The 25389-nt window shown below is 41.9% G+C and overlaps 1 protein-coding gene across 2 annotated transcripts in view; it reads left to right on the plus strand.

Moving 5' to 3' along the window:
- Window positions 1-468: 468 nt before the first annotated feature.
- The window catches only part of PRDM2 (PR/SET domain 2), a 65139-nt gene continuing 40218 nt past the window's right edge, over window positions 469-25389 (plus strand). For both annotated transcript variants that reach the window (XR_010784887.1, XM_066564232.1), the window contains exons 1-6: window positions 469-528; window positions 7797-7866; window positions 14422-14539; window positions 14799-14902; window positions 17406-17558; window positions 23757-23883. Coding sequence is in view for 1 of the 2 variants with exons in the window: in XM_066564232.1 (XP_066420329.1) it covers window positions 7858-7866; window positions 14422-14539; window positions 14799-14902; window positions 17406-17558; window positions 23757-23883 (511 nt within the window). In the remaining variant the exon portion in view is untranslated. The remainder of the gene's footprint in view (window positions 529-7796; window positions 7867-14421; window positions 14540-14798; window positions 14903-17405; window positions 17559-23756; window positions 23884-25389) is intronic.

The raw sequence follows: 25389 nt of genomic DNA on the forward strand, positions 1-25389 counted from the left end.
GAAGGACGATGAAGGCGATGAGGACAATGAAGGACAGGAAGGGGTTCTTGGGGATGAGGGGGATGAGGACAATAAAGCCGATGAGGGGGATGAAGGTGATGAAGGACAGGAATGGGCTGTTGGGGATGAGGGAGATGAAGGGCAGGAAGGGGCTGTTGGGGATGAGGACGATACAGCCGATGAAGATGAAGGGCAGGAATGGGCTGTTGGGGATGAGGACGATAAAGCCGATGAAGACGAAGGGCAGGAAGGGGCTGTTGGGGATGAGGACGATACAGCCGATGAAGATGAAGGGCAGGAAGGGGCTGTTGGGGATGAGGACGATACAGCCGATGAAGATGAAGGGCAGGAAGGGGCTGTTGGGGATGAGGATGATAAAGCCGATGAAGATGAAGGGCAGGAAGGGCTCGGGGGTCCCGCGGCGGGCCCTGCCCGCGGCCTCCCCCGAACGTCACTTCCGAGGCTGGAGACAAGATGGCGCCCGGACGGTGCCGGCGCTGAGGCCGCTCCGCCGCCAGCGGGGCCCGGGTGAGCGGGGGGCGGCGGGACCCGCCGGGCGCGGCCGGGCGGGCGCGGGGCAGAGCCGGCGGCGCAGGGAGCGGGGTCCGCGGGAGCTGCTGAGGCTGCGGAGCCGCCCCGGTGTCCGCGGGGGGGCGGCGGCCGGGGGTGCGAGGGCAGCGGCGGCAGGTGCGGGACCTGTGCCCGCCGGGACGCGGGAGCGCCTCGGGGAGGGGAAGCGAGGGTGGAGGATGCGAGGGAGGCCGGTTGGAGGAAGACGCTCCATCCCCTGGGCGGCTTTTTCAATCTTTTTATCTGGAAAATGCTGCCTCGGAAGTGTCGGCTGGCTTCTGCCGCTGGCAGCGCGATGCTGAGAGAACTCTGCTCTTTCAAAGTGTCTGCAGAAGTTCTGACACTTGGCAGGCCCCAAAGCTCCTGCAGGTCACGTTCTGCCAAGCTGAGCGAGCAGGGCTTGGAGGAATTCACGCCGGAATTGGTCCCCTCACTGGAAATGGCCATCTGTGAATTATTCTTCTAAGTCGGAGAATAATTCATTGTGCAGTGGTACTGCGGGGGAAAAATGTTTGAGGGGAGATGAAAAATACTCACCTAAGACATTTAGAACAGCTTAAGAGATGTATCTTAAATGCATTTTTTATTTGAAAGCAGAGCAGCCTGCGGAGCTTTGCTGATAACCATCTCATGGACAGGTAGCTGAAGCATTCAGTGAAGTTTCCAGTGGTTTCAAATTCATATGAAGCTGCAAAATTTCCGTTGTGAAGCAGTAAAGAAAACTTAAAGTTGTTTCCAACTGAGGAAGGAAGAGAAGGTGGTGTGGCTGCACCTGCTAAATGATCATTCAGTGGCAAGAGAACTATTCTTTTTATTTCACATTTGAGTGAGCAGCAGTGGACAGCTCTAGAGAACAGCAGGGCTGCCTGTGCTTCTTGTGCTGCCCCAGTTTGCTGTTCCCAGTCTGTGCTCTGGACTTTGGGCATGCAAAGTCTTCTCCAGCTTATTCAAATATACTAAATAGATTAGGGTAACTGGAGATGTACAGTAGCATGGCGTGTAATTATGTTCCTCAGCAGGGACTTTAGGAACTGATTACAAGAAGTAATGGTTTCAAATTGAAAGAGGGGAAGTTTAGGTTAGCTATATGGAAGAAATTGTTCCCCATGAGGGTGGGGAGGCCCTGGCACAGGGTGTCCAGAGAAGCTGTTGATTCCCCATCCCTGGAGGTGTCCAGGGCTGGGTTGGACAGGGCTTGGAGCCACCTGGGATAGTGGAAGATGTCCTTGCCCATGGCAGGGGGTGGGATTGGATCTCTTTGAGCCCAGGCCATTCCATGATTCTGTTATTGTCTTCTGACACAACATTTCAGTAAAAACCATGGGCATGCTAAGAATTCAGGGCTGCTTTCCTTGGTGTGGAGATTTCCAGCTCTTCCAAGTGCAAGAAAGCATAATGGTGAATCAGTGAGAGCATTGGCACTTTTCAGATGGACATCTGTGTCACTGAGAGATGAAGGAGTGACTTTTAAGAAACAGAAGAACTTTTGGACTTGCAGAGACAGCAGTGAGGACCATGTGAAGGGACCTGTTGGTTTTCAAGGAAGTGGCTCCCAGGGTTTGCTGGGACAGCTGTGCCTCCACAGTGCATAGCATAGACCATAAAAACAGTGGCACTCACAGTGAAACCCTAGTTTGTGTTAATTAAAGGGCCAATCATCACTTTGGATAAAGTGTCTTTGCTAGAAGTGCCAGGGTAAGTGTGGAGTTTGGAGATTGCTGAGTTGGTGCCTGTTTTATGGGAATCCAAAGAGCAGCTTTCTACCAGCACAGCATGGAAAAGGGGGAACAATGTCCAGGCACTTTTGTGCATTGGTTTAACACATCCATTTTTTACTATTGAAAATTTGCTTGAGAATGGAAGAGAAATAAAGCAGGAAGTCTTTTTCTGTAGCACCTGAAGTGGCTCTGGAAGTCCATCCTGCAGTGCAGTGATGTCTCCATTCCACTGTTCCACATAAAATCCCTGATCCTTAGGGATAAACAAGTAATATAAACCGTGTAAGAGGGGTGTGCTGCTCACTGGGTGTCTCTCTCTGTTGGAAACAGAAATTCAGAGAGGTTTAGAGATGACCAGTGATATATTCCTGCCGTGGCAAACCTGTGTAAAGTACTGTAATGTCTTTGTTGTTGAACTTGTTCTCATGGGAAGGGCAGACATGATCCTGATGTCTTAACCCCTCAAATGACATAATTTCTTTGACCAATGTGGGGTTTTTTCCACTGAGAATAAGCTGGAAAATATTTCTTCTCTCTATAAAACATGCTGTAGTCAAAAGTGGGAGGATGAGTCCTGTGTTGTAAAAAGAAATTACTGAAATCAGCTTTGTCGCATTGTAATAATCAGCAGTGAGTGTACTTAGCTGAGAAAATTTTCATTGGGTTTTACTGCATTTGTGAGTCAAATTGAAGAGCACTCATATCTGAAAATTGGAATGGAATTTCTGCATATTTGCTCTTGTTAGAGACTTGGTATTTTCTGTTGACTTCTCTTGACTAGTTGCTGTTTAATGAATAAACTTGTGGTTTGTGTTGTGTTGGTGATTTCTTGGCTTATTATCTTGGTTACCTGAATAAACCTTCCTGAGGTGCAGCAGTTTATTTGGTTTTGTGGCAGTAAGCAGAGCCTTTTTTCTCACTGGACAATAGGTGATAGATTTTAGTGTTCAGAAAATCGTTGTCTGACCATTTTTCCTCTGTTCTTATTCAGGCAGCCTTGAGTAACTGAAAATGTCTTTGCATTTGAGTGCCTGTCAATAGAAACAGCATGCCCTATCACATGCATATTTCCAACTTTTAGAGTTAACACGAAGTTTTTGTTTTTAAATTGGCAAGCTTTATTTCACCCAACGCCTGGGAAATTTGTGGATGTGAGTATTTCAGCATTGAATTGAAAACACGTAGATGTCCTGACGTTTCAAAAACGGTCATGTGCTGCAGCTAGAAAGTAAAACAAAGGCAAGAGCTGTGCAGTATCCCAGGCTGAACCCTGGGCATTAGGAAAACAGGCTGGGGAGACTTTCAAGTTGTTCCTGGTTCCCTAATGAACGTGTTTTCACTGGAGCAGTGACGTAATGCATGTCCCATTTTCAGCTTCCAAAATAGGATTGATACTCTCATGCCTGCCTTTTCCTGCCTCTGAGTTGGAAGCAGCATTCTCTTTCCAAATGCTTTTTGGATTCTGGGATTTAAAAAAAAAACCCCACATACAGAAATTAGAAATATGGCTTATAAAACTAGAAGACTACTTAATAAGTAGTCTACTTAATAAGTCTACTTAATAAGTCTACTTAATAAAACCTAGGAGTGCTTACTAGTCTGATTGAGTTGGAAAGGGATAATCTGCAATGCTGGTTTTGAATAAAATGACTTGCTGTTGTTTGCAGACTTTATTCCTAACAAGTTACAGGTTTTCTAAGGGAATACTTAAAATTCTGAAGCATAGATTCAGAAATATTGTCAAAATACTTTTTGCTTTAAGGATTTTGTTTTAGAGAACACAGTGTTTCCTTAAATACAAATGCCTTGTATATTCTTATATGAATAAACTATAATTTGTTGGCTAAAGCAGAGCCTTTCAGAAAAATATTTTTTTCTGTGACTCTAAGATAAGACAGTGCAGTAGATCTTTCTCTTCTTGGTTTCCCAGATGCTTTAATGTCTTGAGTAAGTGTGTAGTATTTTTGTACTCATGAGATAGAGCAGTAAGTATTAGTTTAAAATCAGTATGACCTGGCAGTGTTTTCTGAGAATGAATTTTGAAAATTCAGGTTTCTGGTGTGTGTGCTTCACTTGTGAGATAGAACTTTTATTGTTCTTTTCTTAGGGATGTCAGTGAATGCTTGAAGTTCATTGTGGTAAATGTTATTAATAATATCCAGGTAATAGGTTAGTTTATGTTGCTGTTGAGTTTGGATGAAAATATTTGTATTTGATGGGGTGGGGTTATCTTTTTATACTAAAAACGATGTGTACCTTATTTACAATAATTTTCTAATACCTATCACTTATGTTAGGCAGTCTGTCTCTAAACTAATCTAAAAGTGCTACTATTACAGCAGAAGATGGAGGACAAGAAAGAGAAGGAGAAAGACAGGACACACTTAGATTCTTCTGTCTTGCTTCTTGAACTTCTATTCTAAAATCTTTAAAATCCTACTTTTGCACTCTGTGATAAATTCACTATCATTCTATTCAGACTTTTGTGGCTTGTAACTCTTGGCACAAAGTTGGGAATTGTTTCCATGGGTTAGAATGGAAGGCACCGGTGACTCTGTGCCAGGCTCTGGAGTGCTCAGGGCAGCCGGAGCAATGTCCTGGTTCTGCCCATGGCAGCTGTGTCCAGGCTGGCTCCTGGTGCCCTCGCTGAGCTGTGTTATGGTCCTTGAGTACCTGATTCCTTACAAGGACCCTTTTTAACCCCTTTTACAACATAACAACCAAGCTAACAGTGCACACTTAACTATTTCACAACAGCTTCTGACCTATGTTTAACACAGTGATGAGAGAAAAGACCTTGTTGGTACTCACTGATCCTGCTGGGAGCTGATATTCATATTTTTATTCATATTTTATTCATATTTTTATTCATATTTTCTTCAGTTTGTTGAACTTTGTGTACCAAAAGTTAAACCTGTTTACTGTTTACTGTTTACTGTTTAGTTAACTGAGTTTACTGTTACAGTTACTTCTGTCCTTACAAAGTTTCATTTTAGGTAGAAAGAAAACTAGTAGCTGCACACAAGACTTTGTATAGTAATAACTTTATTTATTTTCCAGTACAATTAATCTTGCTTTCCACATAGTTGAATTCACTGTTAACAAAATAAGTAATGTGGAAGAGGGAAAAAAATACCAAACTGCAGGAATGAAATTTTAATATGAAGTGTGTATTTTAAATCAATAGCTTTAAAAATACTTCTAAAAGCTTTTGGTTTGCTACAAATTTAATTTCTCACCTCATTCTGTTTTATGCTCAAGTGGTTCCACTGGTAATTGGTAGTTGAAAGAATATGGAATAGTAGAGTCAGTCAGGAGTCTGCAAAAACTGAATTCTATGGATGTTTAACTACATCAGTTTATAAAGATGTGTTGTCATCTCCTAAGAAATACCATTGAGAGGTTGGGATACAACCTGTTGTATAAAAGCTGAATAAAATATTTACATATATATATAATATTTATTTATAAAAATACCATTACTTTTGTTTCAAAAATTCTTTGTTAACTATCAATTCTTAATATTTTTGAATTAATATATGAAAAAGAAGAAAAGTGTATTTTTACTCCTCAAATGAAACAAAATAAGAAGATTTTGTCTGCTTTTCAAATTTTTTGAGTAATTTCTTTAATAACTGGGCTAAGAAAATTCAGCTTAGAGGAAATGTTCAGCCTGACAGGATTTTCCTTTAACTCTTTAGTGTGGATGGTGATGGTGTTCAATATTTGCTTCTGTAAGAAAGTGCTTTAAATCCTTATTGTCTGTGGATTTCTGGAGTTTTGGGCAAAGTGGGCAGTGCTGGAAGGGAAGTGTCAGAGGGCTGTTTCCTGGACTCCTTTCCAGATTTGTGCTCAAAAGTGTTCATGTGGACAGCAGTGATCTTTGAGAGAGGGAGGAGAAAAGGTAGAAATGGGCAGGGAAAAGTAAAAACAAACTCGTGCCAGCCACAGCCTGCTGCTCCTCAGGCTGTGTCCATAAGAGGTTCTGGCTTTTCTTGACTTTTATATTTTATTATATAAAAATGTTCTAACAGTATATAAAAATGAGACATTTGATACGAAAGGTAAGTTTGGTTTCATACTAGGAAATTACTGGACACCTCTCCTGCTACACAAATTCTTTCATTTATAAAATTCTGTTACGTGGGTTTTGTCCCAATGAAGAATGAATAAGATTGCTGGGTTTTTCCTTGATGTTCAGGCCTCAGCCCAAGTACAGATGTTAATGCTGCCTCCAGTTCTGAAATAAGTTAGAAGTCAGTAAGAATGCATTCCACAAGGAGTGCATGCTGCTCTTTGGATGTGTCCAGGCTGCTCAGATGGAGCTCCTTATCCCATAACTGGTCTTTGCTGGCAAACTTTAAATCCCTCAGAATCAGCTGCAAAACTGGGACTGAAATACAGATCTTTGAGCTCTTTGTAGTATGGAAACACCAGGACAAAAGAAGTTAATCCTGGAAGAGGTGAATACAACAGAAATATCATTTCCAAGGGTGTCTTGCCTTTTCTTATGGATTTCTTAAGCAGTGTAACATTTGAATGATGCTTGGCACTGTTGGCAATTTTGCACAGCATTAAACATTATTTCAGTGCAAAGATGAGAGGGATTATGTGAAATGTATTTGGAGTAGATTTTGCTTGAACTTATTTTAAATTAAATGTTAGTACTTATGCAGAGCGCTAAGTAAAAAAATTCAGTTGATCACTGTTATAGTAGGAAAACTAAAGACAGGAAGAAATAGCAGTACTTGAATAAAGTGCTTGAAGTGAAGAGGGACCAGTTAACTTTCAAAAATGGGGGGCATTAATTTCTTGAAAATTCTGTATGACAATGGGTCTAAAAGTGTTTTGGGTCTAATTTGCACAAAAGCTGTTTTGTATACATTAACAAAGAAAGGAAGTGAGTTGATCTCGACCCTTGGATATGGCATCATTCTGATTAGTTTTCCCTCAAGTTGTGAGTTTAAAATTTGAACTCGGAATTTTTGTCAGATACCTTTTGAAATCTCAGGCTTTTATTAAAAAGGAATGTAAAATGCATTCATGTAATAAAATACCTCAATACAGCTCAATTTAAGGAATATTTTGCTGTTTCTAATATAGAAGAGTAGAGACTGTGCATGCATTTTTTAATTTGAAAAACATGTAAGTCCTTCCATAATGCTTTGATATAAAATTCTAAAGAAATCTGATGTCTAAAGTTCTTAAAAGTACTCAATCCTGAGCAAACCAACTTACTTTAAAAAACAAATGGAACAATCTTACCTGAGCATATCTGTTACATCATCATTTAAAGTAGGAGAAAGATTAATGCTAGATAATCTTGAGATTATTCAGACACATTTGAGCTGTAATAATAAAACTGCAGCTTGGAGCAGAATTTTTTCTAAAGCAAAATGCTCTTTTTCTACAGACAATTTAGGAAGAGAAACTACAGCTCTGTGTACTTTCAGTTCAATGTGAATTTGTACATGGGTACATATTACAATTGTCTGTTTTTCGTTTTAGGGTTCATGTAATCAAAGGAGTTTCTTTGTTGTGTCTTTTCTGAACACAACAGGAATTCAAAATGAATCAGGTGAGTAGAAATGTAAGACTTTATCAAAATACTTAGAGCAGTTAATTATTAATAAGAAAAGTAAATCATCCACTAAAAAATGTTCTTTAAAATCATTGGTCTCATTAAATTTCATCATTGTCCATTCTGCACTGTGTATGCTTGTGAGATGTCTGTTATTTCATGGATTTGAGATTTTTGTGAATTCCCTTTAGCAGTGTGTAAGTTATTACTCCTGGCACCTCTTCTCAGAACACTGCTCCAGAAAATTCTGTTTCCTCCTGAACCCTGCACGTAAGAATTCAGTTCCTTAAAAAAGTGGCTTGAAAATTGAAGGCTTCCAGTTTTAAAAATCCTTTTATAATCACATTCCTTTTTCAAATGTGCAGTAGACACATTGATTGATTGGGAAATACCAGACTTTTCTGGAATATGAAGTGTTTCTCCTGGAAGCAAGTGGAAAGGCTGGGCAAGCACATTTCCTTTGTGGAGCAGCACTTGGCTGTGTGGAGTCACGAGTGTCCTGACTGGAGGCTGTTGTTCTAAATCAGCACCAACTGTGCAGCATTTTATTCTGCATTTGTTTATCCAAACAGGAATTATCCATCAGTTTGTCTCTCACACACAGTTGTTAGTTAGAGATACAGAAAAAGTACATGTGGCCTCAGATTTTTCTCCCAAGTCCTCCTCCCTCTGGCTGATCTCACTGATATTATTCCCCCAGTTTGACCATGGGATATCACACTGCAGGAAAGCCATTCTTACTTTGCTGAAAAAGTCAGCCATGAACAGAAGCTTTATGAGTCAGAAACAGCCACATTACACAGTTGTATAAAATGCTTTGTATACTTCAATGCCTGTGGCTAATGTGTGCTTTTATTATCCTTATTTGATCAGCAGCAGGCTGAGTACAGTTAGCATTTGCTGAAGTGTTTTATCTGTGAAGTCATAGAGGTATATGCATAAGTAATTACAGCATGGAATGGGCTGGTGAGATGTTTCCTGTTGCTCTTTTTCCTCTGATTTAAAGTAAAAAGTTTTCAATATATTTGTACATATTAAAAAGGTAAAAAGCAAAATATAATCTCTACCAGTGTTGGAATATGTATTGTGAAAAAACAAACTTGTATTATATCTATAGACAAATATGAATTATATATATAAAATAGAAATATATAAAATATATATTTTTTAATTTATATAAAAATTTATTTATATATAAATATATATAAATATATAAATATATATAAATTTATATTTTTAATTTATATATAAAATATATTTATATATATAAATATATGTATAAATATAAATAAAATATAAATATAAAATAGAAATAAAATAAAATACAAATATGAATTATATATATAAAATATTTGCATTAGCACACTTTTAAGCATTAATAGTCTGTTTTGGGGAGCAGGGTTAATGCTGCTTCAAAATTTCTATTGAGAATTGAAATTTTTTCACCTGTAAGGTTTATTTTGGTGCACTCAGTGGCATGAAGCCAGCAGCCTATTGCTCTGTCTGCTTGAGGAATAATCCTGCCCTATTAGTCATGCCAATAAGCTTTGGATTCTGCTAAAACTCTGAGAACTGTAGATCCTAATCTGTAATTGTTACTATTGACTGCTTCCCTCCCATGTGTGTGGCCATGTCCCCTCGTGTCCTGTCTGTTGTTGTGTTCTTCACCCTGACTTGTTTCTGGAATTAAATCAGATTTCTGTGCTGTATTAAAAGTCCTCATCTTTCTTATGGGGACTGCTGATCTCATTTATGCTGTGCTGTGTGTCACCTTACAATTACAGGCTGAGATTGCCCTTCCTCAGGGAGTTCTTACAGCAGCTTAGGGTCCTCCTTGGGCTTTCTGCCTTTCACCTTTGCTTTCCAAAGCTCATGGAGCCCATATGGCTTTAATTGTTGGCTGACTGTTCATATTAAGTGTGTATTCAGCATCAACTGTGTGGTGTTTTTTCTTGCAGTGCCCTTGTCATTTCATTCACTGTTGACAAGTTGTAGTGCCAGGTCTGTATAAGAAATGTTTTTGCCTGATGCCACACATCTTTCAAGTGGTTCATTCTCATATTTCTTTCATTCTGCTTGTCTCTGCTTTTGGTGTGACTTTGATGACTTTGATGACCATGAGACTAACTGGGCTGGTGTTGATTTAGTTTATATGAAAAATCTGTTAGTTTTGTGGGTTATCCCACAGAAATCTTGAAGTGGTGAAGGAAAACCTTTTCTTAAATTCTTTGATACGGCCTTCTTGTTGTAAGGAGAAGACAGATTAAAAAACCCCATCTGTTGTTGGAGTTCATGTTTTTGGGTTTCTTGGAAGATTGCTGTCTCAGGATGGGCAGTCCTCTTTTCAAAGGAGATCTTCCTCTAATATGTAAATTAGTTCATCAGAATAGCTGAATAATTTATTTTAAAAACCCCAAGCAAACATGGGGTTTGATTGGTAGCATTATCTCAGACTGCAGTAAGACTGTAGGAGGAATTTGGGTTCTACTGGGAAAACAGCACAGGTAGTTACTTAAAAAGTGCTGAGGAATGCAGGAGCAAAGGACATCTGCACTTGTTCTGAAACTTCCTCCCCTCATTCCTTCTGAATTTTTCAATGATTATTTCAAATATTTCCATTACATCTTAAGTTTTCAGGCACATGAGTTGTGTGAAATTGTAGCAAGGAGGGGTAGCCAGGTAAGGTAGAGAGAGACCTGTCTGCCTTCCTGTGCTAGCTGGCACAGCTCCCCTTCCTCAGCCTCCTCTTTGAACTTCCCTGCCATCTCCTCCCTCCCCCTTCATGGCATCCTTTCCTCTACCTTCTCATTTATCCTAATCCTGTTTCCACCCTGCCATGACACTCGCTGCCTGTCATTCATGCCACTGTTCAGGATGGGTTCTTTCCTTTTCACTCCAATCTTTTATCACCTGTAAGTATCTTATTGCAGGTGCCTTTTCTGCTCTGTTTAAATACTGTTTGTAACAATAGAGACTAATCTGTCTCTGGCTCATGAGTCCAATGGTACTGAAAGTGGTGTGAAAATTTGCTTAATGTGTTAAAAGGTACTGCCAGAGTGTCTGCACTCTGGGTTGGATGCAAACAGGAAAAGATTGTTTCAGTCAAGGCACCACTTCAGCCCTGAAATGATCCTTTGGCATTGTCCTGAAGTCACTTCATGCTGGTTGATTTAAATGCTAGAATGTAATTTTCTGATGAACTTTAGAGTAAGAAGCTTAAAAGTGAAATAAGCTTCAGGTGTTTTTGTATTCGAAATTGCAGCCTTGGAAGGAATGGAAAATACTGTGTTAAGGCTTCAGATAAAAGCAAAAGTCAGCTGTAGGACATGCACAAGTGCACTACCCTTATCAAGGGGTGAATTTTGTAAACAGATTTAAATTTGATTGTGAAGTCTTGGTAGAAAAGTGATTGAAATGTAGTATTTCTTTTTGGTAGACAGACATTGCTTGGGGACAAGTTGTGATCTGGAAAAAGTTTCAAGTAGCTACATCTAAATTGCAAATAAAAAGAGATTGCACTGATTTGACTGAACTAAATTGTTTATTTTACTGTTTAGAATATGATTGCTTATTACCATTCATTTGAGGTGTGAAGTGTATTGTTGTGAAAAGGCCATATCCAGTTTTCTAGTACTTGTGAAATCCATTAATGTGACAAGTGTTGGATGAATCTGAGTGTGGTGTTCTCTGAATGTCCTGCCAATCTCTGATTTTTGCAGATAGATGCACAATAAAATTCTGATTGCATACTCCTCCTTACAAATACACTTCTTAAATGGTGGAGCAGTTCTGGGATATTTGCAGTTAAAATGTGTGACTATTAAAAAATATACCAGGAAAATCCAAGATGTATCACAGTGCTGTACACTTCTATCTGAATCAGTTGAGGCTGTTATGATGGGTTAAAATTTATTATGATAGGTTAAAATTTATTTGCAGGGTTGAGATTTGAGATTTTGAGCTGCTCATCAAAACCCCAAACCAAAATCTACACTCACCAAGCCCCCAAATGAAACCCAGCAAAAAACCATCCTGCTTTTAGCTTGAAACTGGAAGTGCACCATTCTGAGAGCTGGCAGCCACTCTCTTCTATTTCTGGATATAACCTGTTAGAAACCACTGGGAAAAATAGCTTTGTTTCTCCCCTGATGAAATCCTGGGGTAATGCACTGGGAAGATTTTTAGTTTCTTTGATATGCTGGGAAGAGCATGTTTCTTTTTCAGCTGAGCCATGGCTTCTTGCATATCAGTTCAAGGCAAACAGATGTCTGAAAATCAGGCTGCTTTCATCAGTATTTTTCCTTTTGGGTTGTTAGAAGAGCAAAATAAAGCTTTGCTCTGCTTTGAATAGACTTCAGCTATTCTAACTATTGAAGAAGTATTTATCCCTGGTGTCTCCACTCTTGGATGGGAAGGGATTTCTGGCATTCTCTCCCTTCCATGGTTTCCAATCTGGGGGTCTTTCTCCCCTACAAATAGCTCTCTGTGCAGCTGTTAAGGTTTATGAAGGCAGCACTAGAATAACCTTGCTCTGATTCCAGTTTTATAATTTTCCTCATTGTTGCAATTAAAACTGGCAGAAGATTTGTTCATTAACTCCACTCAGCAAATTGGGTTTTCAGATGTAGTGAATGATTGCCATAGCAGCACCCTGACAAAGGCTGAAGAGCAAGGGCTGAGAAGCTTTATTTGTTTGGCTTTAGAGAGAAAAAAAATGAAATTTGATAGCATATTGAGATGCATTTTAAAATATATTTCCAGTAACCTTTCAGTGTATTTCAAAAGTACTCACTAGAAATACTCTTGAATATTACACAGTAATTTCTTATTCAGTATGTGAAAATTACTATTGTATCTCTGCTTTATGGTTATAGGTAAAAGCCAGAATAATTTCCAAAAAATTAAAGTTTATTTGGAAAAATTTCTCAGTTTAATCTCTTCCTAAAAATGGGTTCAGAGGTCAAGTATAACATCCTTAATATTAGAGTTGTTCCTGCCATTACCACCAGTGTTTGTTCCTGACCAGAATGATTAGAGTTAGATAAAGCAGGCAGTTATTTTAGGGCATGTGGTTCAATAAAGGCTTAAATTTCACCATGCACAGTTCATTTGGAATGTGGAGAGATTTTATAGGAAACTTTGCATTCTTGTGAGTTTGAAATTCTGGTAATTTCTATCAGAAATAGTGTTTTGTTAATTCTAAGTGGGTAATAGGGAACAGGTTGGTTTATGACAAGTGTGAGTAGCAATAGTATGGATAATGTTATAAGAATAATATTGAACCTTGGAGGCTCCATAAAATGGAACTAATCACTTACTGGACAGTAAATAATTTATTAGCTTTATATTGCCTATCAAACTTTAATATAAAAATACCTTAAAACTTCTTGGATTAATTATAAGCTGCTGGCTAAAGTTCTGACATGTTACTTGATGTAGGAAATACGAGTAACATTTATGATACTGAAATAATTACTATTAAAATCCTTTTATTCTCTTTAAAAGCTGCTTTTAGCTTATTTTCTGTTGCAGAGCAGTAAACTTGACATGCAGATGGTTCAGTCACCAAGAGCTGTAGTGACAGGAGAAGGGGAATGGCTTCGTGCACACAGGGAGTGGGTTTAGGAAGGGTTGGGCCGTGAGCATGGTGAGCCCAGAGAAGCTGTGGGAGCCCCATCCCTGGAGGTGCCCAGGTTGGACACTGGGGCTTGGAGCAGCCTGGGGCAGTGGAAGGTGTCCCTGTCCAGGGCAGGGTGGCACTGTGGGATGTCCCCACTCCAGGGAGGAATCTCCACCACACTGCAAGAAGGGGTGTGACATGGAAGACCCTGTTCACAAGTGGGGCTCGGCTTTTCTAGGATGAGGAAAGTGCTGGGCTGTCAGAGAGGTGTCCCCAGGCAGTAGTACCCCTTGTCTGTTCCTTTATGGGGTTTTTTTTTCAGCTCTGCCACATCTCCTCCTCACCCTTAAAGGTTTGTTAAACTTTGAGCTTGATGAGTCTGCCTGGGTTTGGAATGATCCAACACCAACAGCAGCGTGACGCCGTCCCCTCCATTCTGCACTGGTAGCTTTGCAGGGAGAGCGTTGTCTTACCCTGTTCCAGGCAGAACATCCTCCTGCTGGGGCAGAGTCAGTGCTGTACCCCCAGTGCAGGTTCCTGGAGTGGTTCATTTACTGCAACTGCTCACTTCCATCAGCAGAGCCAGTAACTTCTCAGATTTTTGAATGTATGCACTTCTTGGAACTTTGAGTTTGATTTTCTCCTGAAGTTACTTTTCAGTCTTTCTCACCAGTGGCACTTTGTCACATAAGGCAAGATAAGAAAATATTTTAGATTGCTTTTGGGGGACTGCTTAGGTTGAGTATGCCTGGAAGACATTCTTTGAAAAAGGGAAATAAATGATTGCTAATATATGTGAAATTATCGTCAGTACGGTGAATTTGGAAATTTTACTTTCATTACAAGCCAGAAGGTTTTGAAGGTCGTGTGGGTTGATCACCTGTTGTGCAGTTGTTTTTGCCTCTAATGGTGCTTGGCTTTTTGACTTGTAGAACACGAGTGACTCCCCTGTTGCTGTGGAGACCTTGGATGATGTTCCTGAGCATGTGCTTAGGGGCCTTCCTGAGGATGTGAGGCTCTTCCCATCTGCTGTTGACAAGACTCGGCTTGGTGAGTGCTGCAGCTGTGAAAAGAGAATGAAGATTTTTAGTGACTCACATAAATTGGAGTTGCTGTGAAAGCCTGGTGCCCTCCTGTGCTGGGTAGAGATGATGTCTGGTGTATTTGTTTGAAATAATTCCTCTTGGGAAGAGTGGATGGCTCCCCAGTCCAAGACAGACACATCTAATAACCTTAAAAATATGAATTTTGATTAGATTTGCTTGGAATAACTTAGATTAGTTTTAACTCCTGATATGTGTCTCCTCAGGTGTCTGGGCAACAAAGTCAATTTTGAAAGGCAAGAAGTTTGGGCCATTTGTTGGTGACAAGAAAAAAAGATCTCAAGTTAAGAGCAATGTGTACATGTGGGAGGTAAGAAACAGCTTGTAAATGGAAAAATGTGCTTGTCACCAGGTCAATATTTTGTATTTAGCCTTTAATTTTCCAGATAGTTTAGAAATAAACTTGATAGAAGGTAATTGCCATCTGTTACTGCCATTACTAATGGTTATTTATAGACACATGGATGGAACAACTATTCTGAATTACAAAGCTTTATAAACCAGAGGCATTGTTTGAAATTGCTGTATTTCTTACATGCTGTGTGTGGATCACAGTTGCCCTGAAGAGTTTGTTGCTGATCTTTTCTTTGTTGGCTTCAACCCTGAGTGCAACCGAGTGCTGTCAACTGCTTGTGAGATCAGGGAAATTAGGAGGATGTGGAATCTCCCAAGGAAGCCACATCACTCCTCCTCATTTAGCTCTTTGAAGACCAGCTTTTGGAGTTTTTGTAAGAGTTCTGAAGTGTTGCAGTATTTTTTGTGCTGGGCTTGCCTTGAAGCAAGTGCTGTCTGGGCAGCTGAACAGCTCTGGAAGCTCCACTGGTAGTCAGGAGACCTTGGATATTATGTAAATAAATTTATATTTCAAAATATGAATGCCATCATCTGGAGCTGAATCCCTTTTACAGTCTCTTTGAGGCATTCATAACCACTTCCAAAGACTTCTTCAGTCTTTCTGAAGACAAACACAGGACATGGTTTTAGCAAAATGAATAGTCAAGGAGGGGAGGGGTGCAGGAACTGTGGCATAGAATGTTCTGGAACGTGGATTTTTAGGCTAAAGACACTGATAATGGTCACCCATGCTTCTGTCCCCTTGCTTGCAAAAAGGGAATTCCCTGAAACACTAAAAACATGCACAGAGCTCAGAGTTAACCTCTATCAGAGGAACTGATCTAGGACATTCCCATAAATGCAAATTACCCTTTAGAAAAGCAGTACAATTTTCAAGTATAATGTTTGTTGCATTGAGCTCATGCTATCACAAACTCCACTGCAGAAGGTATCTCCAGTTCTGATCTGTTACAGGAACATTTGCTGAGATTGAATCAGTCAAGTAAATTATTGACCTTAAAATTGTGGTTCTCAGTGCTGCATGCTGAATGTTCATGGTGGATATTTTTTCAGTTCTGTTTACAATGCAGGTGATAATGGGAACTCTTGTTAGATTCCAGAGTAATTGTGTGTTGCTTTAATAGTGATTTTAGAGTTAGAAAAAAGGCAGCTAAAATGGAAAACTGCAACAGTCGGTCTCATCTGCTGATACCTGAAACCAGTCCAGAATCTCAACTGGTAGCAAATATGGTTTGTAGAAGGATGCTGGTGTGTAGGAGCAGTTCAGTATATGGACACTCAGCTTGGGGAACAACCTTTTCCACAAGTGTTCCATTTGCTTCTTTAGTCAAATTAATCTGAATGAAAAATAAGGCTTCAAAAACTGGCATCTCCAGTCACTTTTAATGGTTTTGAACTGGCATAGCAAAGGCTCATTGTGAAAAACACTGGTTGTGGGTGTCAGTACATGCCTCTGTATCTGAGGAGAGAACATATTTTCCTTTTCTACTGGTGAAAAGCCACAGTTGGGAAAGTGAGAACAAGTGTCTGAAAAGGAGGGAAATGCTGGTTCAGAATGACTGGCACAGCTGTGCTGAGTGGGTTTTGTTGTAGGTACAGGAATCACTTCAAGACACAGTGTTATGGAGAGGAGTTGGAGCTATTTTCTTTCTCACAGTGCTCAAGGTCTTTAAACAGTGTTCTGTAAGTGAGACTGTAATATTCTATAAATTAGAAAAGCAAAAAAGTATTTTGGTTTATGGAAAACCCATAATAAAACAATATAAAAACACAGTACAGTTGTACATACCTATATATATGTACATTAAAAAAATCTATATATAAGTAATCAGTAACTACATTTAGACATGTATTCCATATCTGTTTAGCTCTCCCACAGCATTCTTTGGCTCTTCTCTTCCATTTTAACCAAAAGAATTTCTTTTGCAGTCTCACCTGGGACACTGTTTATGCTTTCATATTGCAAGGGCTGGGTGTGCTGGTGAACATTCTTTCAAAAGTCAGCTGATGAAATCCATGCTAGAATAGTTTAAGTAAGGGAGATGTTTTCTGTTTACTTGGAAAGAAACTAAGATGGTTGTGCATTTATTAAAACTTTTATTGATGAAATTCTATTTCTTTTAATCAACAGTATAATCAGCACAAAAAAAAGAATTTATTAAGCAGAGGTTTTTCTAAGCTGTTGTAGAAGTGTACAAAAGATCAAAATTGGAGAACAGTTTGAAAAGCCTTGGAATTACTTGTAAAGTATCAGAAAATAAAATCTACAGCATTGTAGATTTTTGGACTTTTAGAAAAACAGAAAAGGAAAAATACCCACTGACAGCTTTCCTGACGGGGCTTTCCTTATCTTCAAGAACAGCACAAAATGTCTTCCCTACACCTGAGGGGCAAGGACTCAGAGGATGCCACACTTTAGTGCTGTGCTGTGAGCAGATGTCCCCGTGTCTGTCCCACAGGTGTATTACCCCAACTTGGGCTGGATGTGTGTGGATGCCACCGACCCAGAGAAGGGCAACTGGCTGCGCTACATCAACTGGGCGCGCTCGGGGAAGGAGCAGAACCTCTTCCCCCTGGAGATCAACAGGACCATTTACTACAAGAGTTTAAAGGTAGCTCTGGCTGAACAGCTGCTGCTTTGTTTGTTGTCTTTTATTATTAATTCTTTTGATTCTGCTTTATTAAAAAACTTTTTTCTTACTATATATATATATATATAAAATATAAAAATATATATATTATAAAATATCTATTATATAAATATATAAATATATATTACTATTTCTATATATATAAATTCATATAACTATTTATAGTTATATTTAAAATATTAACTATATTTAAAAATATAACTATAGTTATATTTAAAACATTAACTATATTTAAAAATATATATTACTATTTATATATATATAAATATATATAAACAGTAATATATATTACTATTTATATATATATAAATATATATAAACAGTAATATATATTACTATTTATATTTTATATATATATATACACTATTTATATGTATATTTATATTAAACAGAGTTTGAAACGTTTTATGAAACATATTTAAAACACTGCAAATGCTACACATCATTGGTATAAATTCTTATCTGCCAATGCATTTGACATTAATAAATTCATATCTGCCAATGCATTTGACATCAGATTTACTGTTAAACTACTGGATGTTTTGACACAAAGTCTGTCTTATTGGGTAATTGCTGTAGCACCAAATTTGATACACACTAGAGCAATAAACTACACAGTAAAAAATATTGTTCTGTTTTTGTAGATACCAAGACTCCTGCTGAGGATGTTTTTGCAGTAATCAGTTATTTTTATGGTCTGTGCATCATTTGACAAAGTTTGGCTGTCAAGACACTTCTATAGGTAGCTCCATGAAACTATTTCTCATGGTTTTATACCATTTTGGTTTTGTTCAGGGAGTGAGGGGAAGGCAGGGAGAAGGGTGTAATTCCTGGAGCATTTTATCTCCCAAATCAAGAAAAAAAATGGTTTAACTATAATGGTGGAGCATGTTAAGAATATTGTAGCTCTAAAGTATTTCTTGAATCCCTGATCAAGACTTCCTAGCAGTGAGTGTGTGTAGCTTGACTTAGTTTTTATTTAAAATATTTTTGGGTGTTCTAAACATTTTCTGAACTTTGTATCCAAGTAGAGGTTCACTATTGCCAGCCAGACTGGTGACTTCTCTGCAGTGTTTATTCCCAGAGGCTGCAGGCTCCCAGTACAGCTCTGAGGCCAGCCTTGATTTCTCTAGACACTTTACTTGGATTTCTTCTGCCTTTGCCCACAGTCCCACTAGCTCAGTAGTATAGGTGTGCTTTTGGAGTCACTCTGACATTTTAAACTTCTCCTTGAATCTTTTCTGCAAAAATTTCAGTCCTGGCAGAGACAAGCATTCACATATTTCAGGTTTGTTTATTTGATGGGTCATACTGCACTTCAGAAAATAACTGTACTGCTAAAAGAGGCTGAGCACTGCTGACAGAATAACAAATACCTTGTCTCAGCACTGGAATATCCTTTTGTTCCTTTGACTGCTGTCTCTTGCAATTTGATGAATTTTATCCCAGTCACACCTTACTGCTAACTGAAACAAAGGAAGGCATAGAATAAAGAACATTTTAAATGTCCTTATCTTTTGCATATAATGTTAGGATCTCTACACTGCTATTTCAAACCTGCTGTAAATTTACCAGCCCAGATATGAACACATGGTTCTTTCCTGATCTTTATCATAATTCAGAAATTTAGGGGAGTTCCACTTACTGACAAATAAGCAGCACAGGTTTTATTTAGCCCCAAAGGAGAATTCGAGTGGCTTGTGTGTAATTTTGTTCTGTTTTACCTTGAAGCATTGAAAGTAAAGTCATGGGGTATTATTTTTCCTGAGGTTTCCTTTACAGAAGTACAGAATCACACAAGGTTGGAAGATCAGCAAGTCCAACCCAGCCCCAACACCTCAACCAAACCCTGGCACCCAGTGCCACATCCAGGCTTTGTTAAACACACCCAGGGATGGGGACTCCAGCACCTCCCTGGGCAGCCATTCCAGAACTTTACCAGTATTTATTTAGCTTTTCGTAGGTTTTTAATTTGTAAATTAAACAGGCTGATTTCCAAGCCTTATTGCTGAAATAACAAACTCCAAATTTGCTTGGTGCAGAACCTCCTCAGAACTGTGGAGCTTTAACTTCCTAGTTCCCTGCTTTCAATGAACAGTCATGGGATGGAATAGAATTTGTGAGTGAGCACAAGCAAATGTTTTTCTCTTCCATCTTCATCTTTGCTGAAGGGCTGAGAGTGTTTTTAAGCTGCTTTGCATCTGCTTTCCCCAGGGTTCCTGTGTGAGGGCTGTGATATTGCAGGGAGCAGCTTAAACTCGTGATGCAGTTTCAGCTCTTCCTGCCTCTGCTCATGGGAGGAGCTCTCTCTGTGGTGTTGTTCTGCACACAGGACAAAACTTGAGTTCTATAAAAAGTAAAATACAGTAAAAACTCAGTTTCAAAGTCTTCTGAAGAAGCTTGGCTATGAAACTGTCCCTGATTAAAATGAAATTAATTTGTTTTTGGAAGACTGTTCTGCCCAACAGGTTTAAAACACCTCAAGATCCTCCCTGGTACATGGGAGAGAGCAACAAAATGGAAGGTTATAGAGTGTGAAAGATTCACTCAGGTACATGTCAGACTGCTCACTTGGGTCATGTGTGGTGAGATGAGGCCACCCCCAGGTGCAGAAGCACAATATCACAGTAAAATGCTGTGTCTGTGGTGAAAAACAGAAACTGATGAGGCTGGGCAGGCAAATGCTTATCTCAGTCTGTACAAGGCACATTAGAGTGCTTGAATGTGCTCAATTAATTGAATTTTAGACAATCTGTGCTAGAACCTCTGAGGTTACTTAGGTTAGGTTAATAACTTGTTGGGATATTACCCTTGAAAATAACAACTTTTGAACAGGAAATACTCAGATTAAGGACAGTTAAATGTTGCAGTTAAAACAAAAAGCACAAAAAACTGTGTGGGGATTATTAACCTAATCAACCTTCCCAAAATTCATACCTGTTTAGCCAGGCTGTCCCAGTCTGACAGTGCTGCACCAAGGATCTGTAGGGAGCAGTTTGGAGGAGGTTGGGTTCTGGAGTTGTGGCTCGAGGGTGTCACGAGGAGGAAGAGGGGGGTACAAGTGGCACCTGCTCAGTGCAGTCCTGCTCTGTGAGGGAGCAGCTTTCATTGTCTGGTTTTGAAGCTGCTGCTGCATCTCATTCTAGAAGTACAAGGTTAGAGGGCTTGATTGAGATTCTAGAGCAGTCACAATAAAACTAAATTCATCAAGTTCAACGTTAGCTCCAGCCATGCAGCCAACAAATTACTGTTCATTACCACCCTGTGTTTGCATTGCCTGAAACCTCACCCAGATCTTTGGATTTTTTTAGATGATAAGGGGTTTTTTGCATCAGACAACCCTGCTGCATTCCTTGCTGCTCACCAGCTCCAAGGCCATGCAAATAATTTTGCCTCTATTTATCCTATCAGGCCTCTGGAACTCAAGGAAGCCAAGCCATAGGCTTTGCCTATGTTATAACTTACTCTTCCCTTGGTTGTTGGGATCTTGCACTTCTTGTTATTCCAGTGTCTGGGGGTATGATGATAATTATCACCTCTATCATGTGCTGTGAGACCCACTAAAAATGGGCTGTAGAAGAAAGAAATCCTAATTTTCTTCTTGATACAAAATTCTCCTTTGGCTTCAGACTGGAAATAACAATATGAGGACCTCCTTTGCTCCTGACTGAAAATAGGATCTGGTCTCCACCAGCCCTGTGTTCCTTAACCCTGAGAGAGGGGAATTGAAGTTAAGGCATTTAAATTTTTCTTGGTTTTGGGTAAAATGCTTCAGGAAATGGAGAAACAATGAGGAAGATTTAAAAAATTAAAATCTTCAGTCTGGCAGCTTGGGGACTTGCTACTTTGAGTCTGATATTTTAGGGAGTGTGGGAAATGAACTGATCAATAGAGTTTCTTTTGTTGGCAGTGCTGGGAGTATGAGTAGCATTTGCAGTGATGCCCATTTGACTGATTTAGTCTGTGATTTTTTAAAAAACTGATTAAAAAGAATAGAAATAACCAATTTGGAATGGCAAGCAAACCTTTGATTTTTTGTGGTGAAGTGGATTTATTAAACATATTGTAATTATCTGTATTCCCATTAACCCACTGTGACAGTCTTTTCCTGGATCTTTAGAATTTGTCTCAGCTGTAGTGGCTGCCTGAGCAGTAGTAACTTATTATTATATTATAATTAATTAATGTTATTTAAAGCTTTGTATGAGATAGGTATGTTTGTCCCAACATGGCTGCTCTCTGGAAAGAATTAACAGTGAATATCCAGAGAAGTGAGCACTGGGATTTAAACCAGTGTCACTATTTGAGGAAAAACCACAGTTTGGGACATTACAGCTGGAAGGTTCATGCAAAAAATAATAACAACAACAACACCAACGTATGAATTATTAATACAAAGACTATATTAATCATTAACTACAGTAATATTAACTAAAACTGTATTACCTCTGTATTGTCAAGAACTGTAGTTGGGCCAAAGAGCAATGGATACAAATAGAAAGAGGGGAAATTTGGGTTTGATGATCAGAGATCCTTCCCTGGCAGGGTGGGCAGCCCTGGCACAGCCCCAGAGCAGCTGGGGCTGCCCCTGCATCCCTGGCAGTGCCCAAGGCCAGGCTGGGCAGGGCTTGGAGCACCTGGGACAGTGGGAGGTGTCCCTGCCATGGCAGGGGTGGAACTTGATGGACTTTTGGGTCCCTTCCAACCCATTAACATTCCTTGATTTTTCTTTTTTTTTTTTTTTTTTTTTTCTGTGATTTTTGGGTGGTTTTTTGTGATTTTGTCTTTTTTTTCTGATTTTGACTTTTTTTTTCTGATTTTGACTTTTTTTCTGATTTTTATCGTCTTTTTTTTTGCCATTTTTAGGCTTTATCTTTTATTTTGGTATTTTTCTGGTCTTTGATCTTGTCACTTTTATGGAGTTTTTCTGTGTTTTCCTGTGAATTTTTTGAGGGTGTTTTTTTAAATGATATTTGGTGTTCTGGGGGTTGTGTGTGTGTTACAATCCATGAGGAGGTTTTGGGGTTGTTTGTTTTTGGGGTGTTTCAGTGCTGTTCTGTGTGTCTGTGTCTGATGTTGGGTTGTTTTGTGTCTGTTACAGTCCATGATGAGGTTTTTGGGTTGGTTTTTGGGTGTTTTGGGGGTAATTTTGGGTTGTTTTTTGTGTTGGGTGCTGTTGTGTGTGTGTTACAGTCCATTATGAGTTTTGGGGTTGGCTTTGGGTTGGTTTTGGGGTGTTTTTGGCTGTTTTGGTTGCTCGCTGATGTTCTCTGTGTGTGTGAGGTTTTGGGTTGTTTTTGGGGTTGATGTTGGGTTGTTTTGAGTGTTTTTGGTTGTTTTGGTTGCTTGCTGCTGTTCTGTGTGTGTCTGTGAGGTTTTGGGTTAGTTTTGGGTTGGTTTTGGATTGTTTTTGGCTGTTTTGGTTGCTCGCTGCTGTTCTGTGTGTGTGTGTTACAGTCTATGATGAGGTTTTGTGTTGTTTTTGGGTTGTTTTGGGGGTTGTTTTTGGCTGTTTTGGTTGCTCGCTGCTGTTCCGTGTGCGTGTGAGAGGTTTTGGGGTTGTTTCTGGGTGGTTTTGTGTTGTTTTTGGGTTGTTTTGGGGGTTGTTTTTGGCTGTTTTGGTTGCTCGCTGCTGTTCCGTGTGCGCGTGAGAGGTTTTGGGGTTGTTTCTGGGTGGTTTTGGGTTGTTTTTGGCTGTTTTGGTTGCTTGCTGCTGTTCTCTGTGTGTGTGTGTGAGGTTTTGGGGCTGTTTCTGGGTGGTTTTGGGTTGTTTTTGGCTGTTTTGGTTGCTTGCTGCTGTTCTCTGTGTGTGTGTGTGAGGTTTTGGGGCTGTTTCTGGGTGGTTTTGGGTTGTTTTTGGCTGTTTTGGTTGCTCGCTGCTGTTCCGTGTGCGCGTGAGAGGTTTTGGGGTTGTTTCTGGGTGGTTTTGGGTTGTTTTTGGCTGGTTTTGGCTGTTTTCGTTGCTCGCTGCTGTTCTCCGCGTGCCCGGCGCGGCCCGGGGCGCTCCCTGCGCTGCGCCCTCCGCCCGGCAGGGGGCGCGCGGGGCGGCGCCCTCGAGGCTCGGCGGGAGCAGCGCCGTGGGCGCCGCCGCGGCCGCTCCCCGCCCCGCCAACAACGCGCGCTCTGATTGGCCGCGCGCCCTGTGTTGTGTCCCGGCAGCCAATCGCGGCGGGAGAGGAGCTGTTGGTGTGGTACAATGGCGAGGACGACCCGGCGATAGCGGCCGCGATCGAGGAGGAGCGAGCGAGCGCCCGCAGCCGCCGGCACTCCCCGAAGGCCCGCAGAGGTACGGAGCGCACCGGCCCCGCCGCCGCCAGCGCGCGGAGCAGCCCGGCCTGCGGCCGCCGTGACCTTCCGCGGCCCGAGACAGGAGGGTGGGGAGGGCCCGGCCCGGCGCGGCCCGGCCGGCGGCGCCGCGGGCGGAACGTGGAAGTTGCGGCTGGAAAAGTTGGGAGAGGCGGCGGCGGGCAGAGAGAACGGCCCGCTCCGCCCGCGGGGCCGCGGCAGCCGCTGCGATCCCGTGTGGGGCCGGGGCCGAGCCCGCCGCAGCCGCGGTGCCTCCTCGGGAAAGCGAGCGGAGCTTGGGGCCGGCCCGATTCCTGCCTGGGAGAGCGAGCGGAGCTCGGGGTGCCCGATCCCTCACTGGGAGAGCGAGCGGAGCTCGGAGCCGCTTTTCACATGCGGGAGGAGAAGGCTGAGTTAGGGGTGCCCCGATCCCTCTCCCGGAAAGTGGGCTGAGCTCTGAATGCCCCGATCCCTCCTTGGGAAAGGGAGCGGATTCCTGGGCCGCCCCAATCCCTCCCTGGCAAAGCGAGCTGAGCCCGGGGTGCCCCGATCCCTCTCCCGGAAAGCGGGCTGAGCTCTGAATGCCCCGATCCCTCCTTGGGAAAAGGAGCGGATTCTTGGGCCGCCCCGATCCTTCTCTAGCCAAGCGGGCTGAGCCCGGCGTGCCCCGATCCCTCCCTGGGAGGATGAGCCCGGGGTGCCCCGATCCCTCCCTGGGAGGATGAGCCCGGGGTGCCCCGATCCCTCCCTGGGAGGATGAGCCCGGGGTGCCCCGATCCCTCCCTGGGAGGATGAGCCCGGGGTGCCCCGATCCCTCCCTGGGAGGATGAGCCCGGGGTGCCCCGATCCCTCCCTGGGAGGATGAGCCCGGGGTGCCCCGATCCCTCCCTGGGAGGATGAGCCCGGGGTGCCCCGATCCCTCCCTGGGAGCTGAGCCCGGGGTGCCCCGATCCCTCCCTGGGAGGATGAGCCCGGGGTGCCCCGATCCCTCCCTGGGAGCTGAGCCCGGGGTGCCCCGATCCCTCCCTGGGAGGATGAGCCCGGGGTGCCCCGATCCCTCCCTGGGAGGATGAGCCCGGGGTGCCCCGATCCCTCCCTGGGAGCTGAGCCCGGGGTGCCCCGATCCCTCCTTGGGAGCTGAGCCCGGCGTGCCCCGATCTCTCCCTGGGAGGATGAGCCCGGGGTGCCCCGATCCCTCCCTGGGAGGATGAGCCCGGGGTGCCCCGATCTCTCCCTGGGAGGATGAGCCCGGGGTGCCCCGATCCCTCCCTGGAGCCCGAGCCCGCGGCCGCCGCGCTCTCTCCTTGGGCAGCGGAGCCGAGCCCGGGGCGGTCCCGCTGTGGAGGTCGGGGAGCCGAGCCCGGGACCGCTCCGATCCTTTGGGAAGGGGAGGCTGAGCCCGGGTTTGGGGTACTTTAGTCCAGCCAAATGAAGAATTCCCCTTCTGTTCTTTCCCTGCGGTTTTTAATTTCTTGTTATTTCTAGGCCGATTTGCTGGTTCTGGAAT

This window comes from Molothrus aeneus, chromosome 21, assembly GCF_037042795.1.
Source record: "Molothrus aeneus isolate 106 chromosome 21, BPBGC_Maene_1.0, whole genome shotgun sequence".
Lineage (NCBI taxonomy): Eukaryota > Metazoa > Chordata > Aves > Passeriformes > Icteridae > Molothrus > Molothrus aeneus.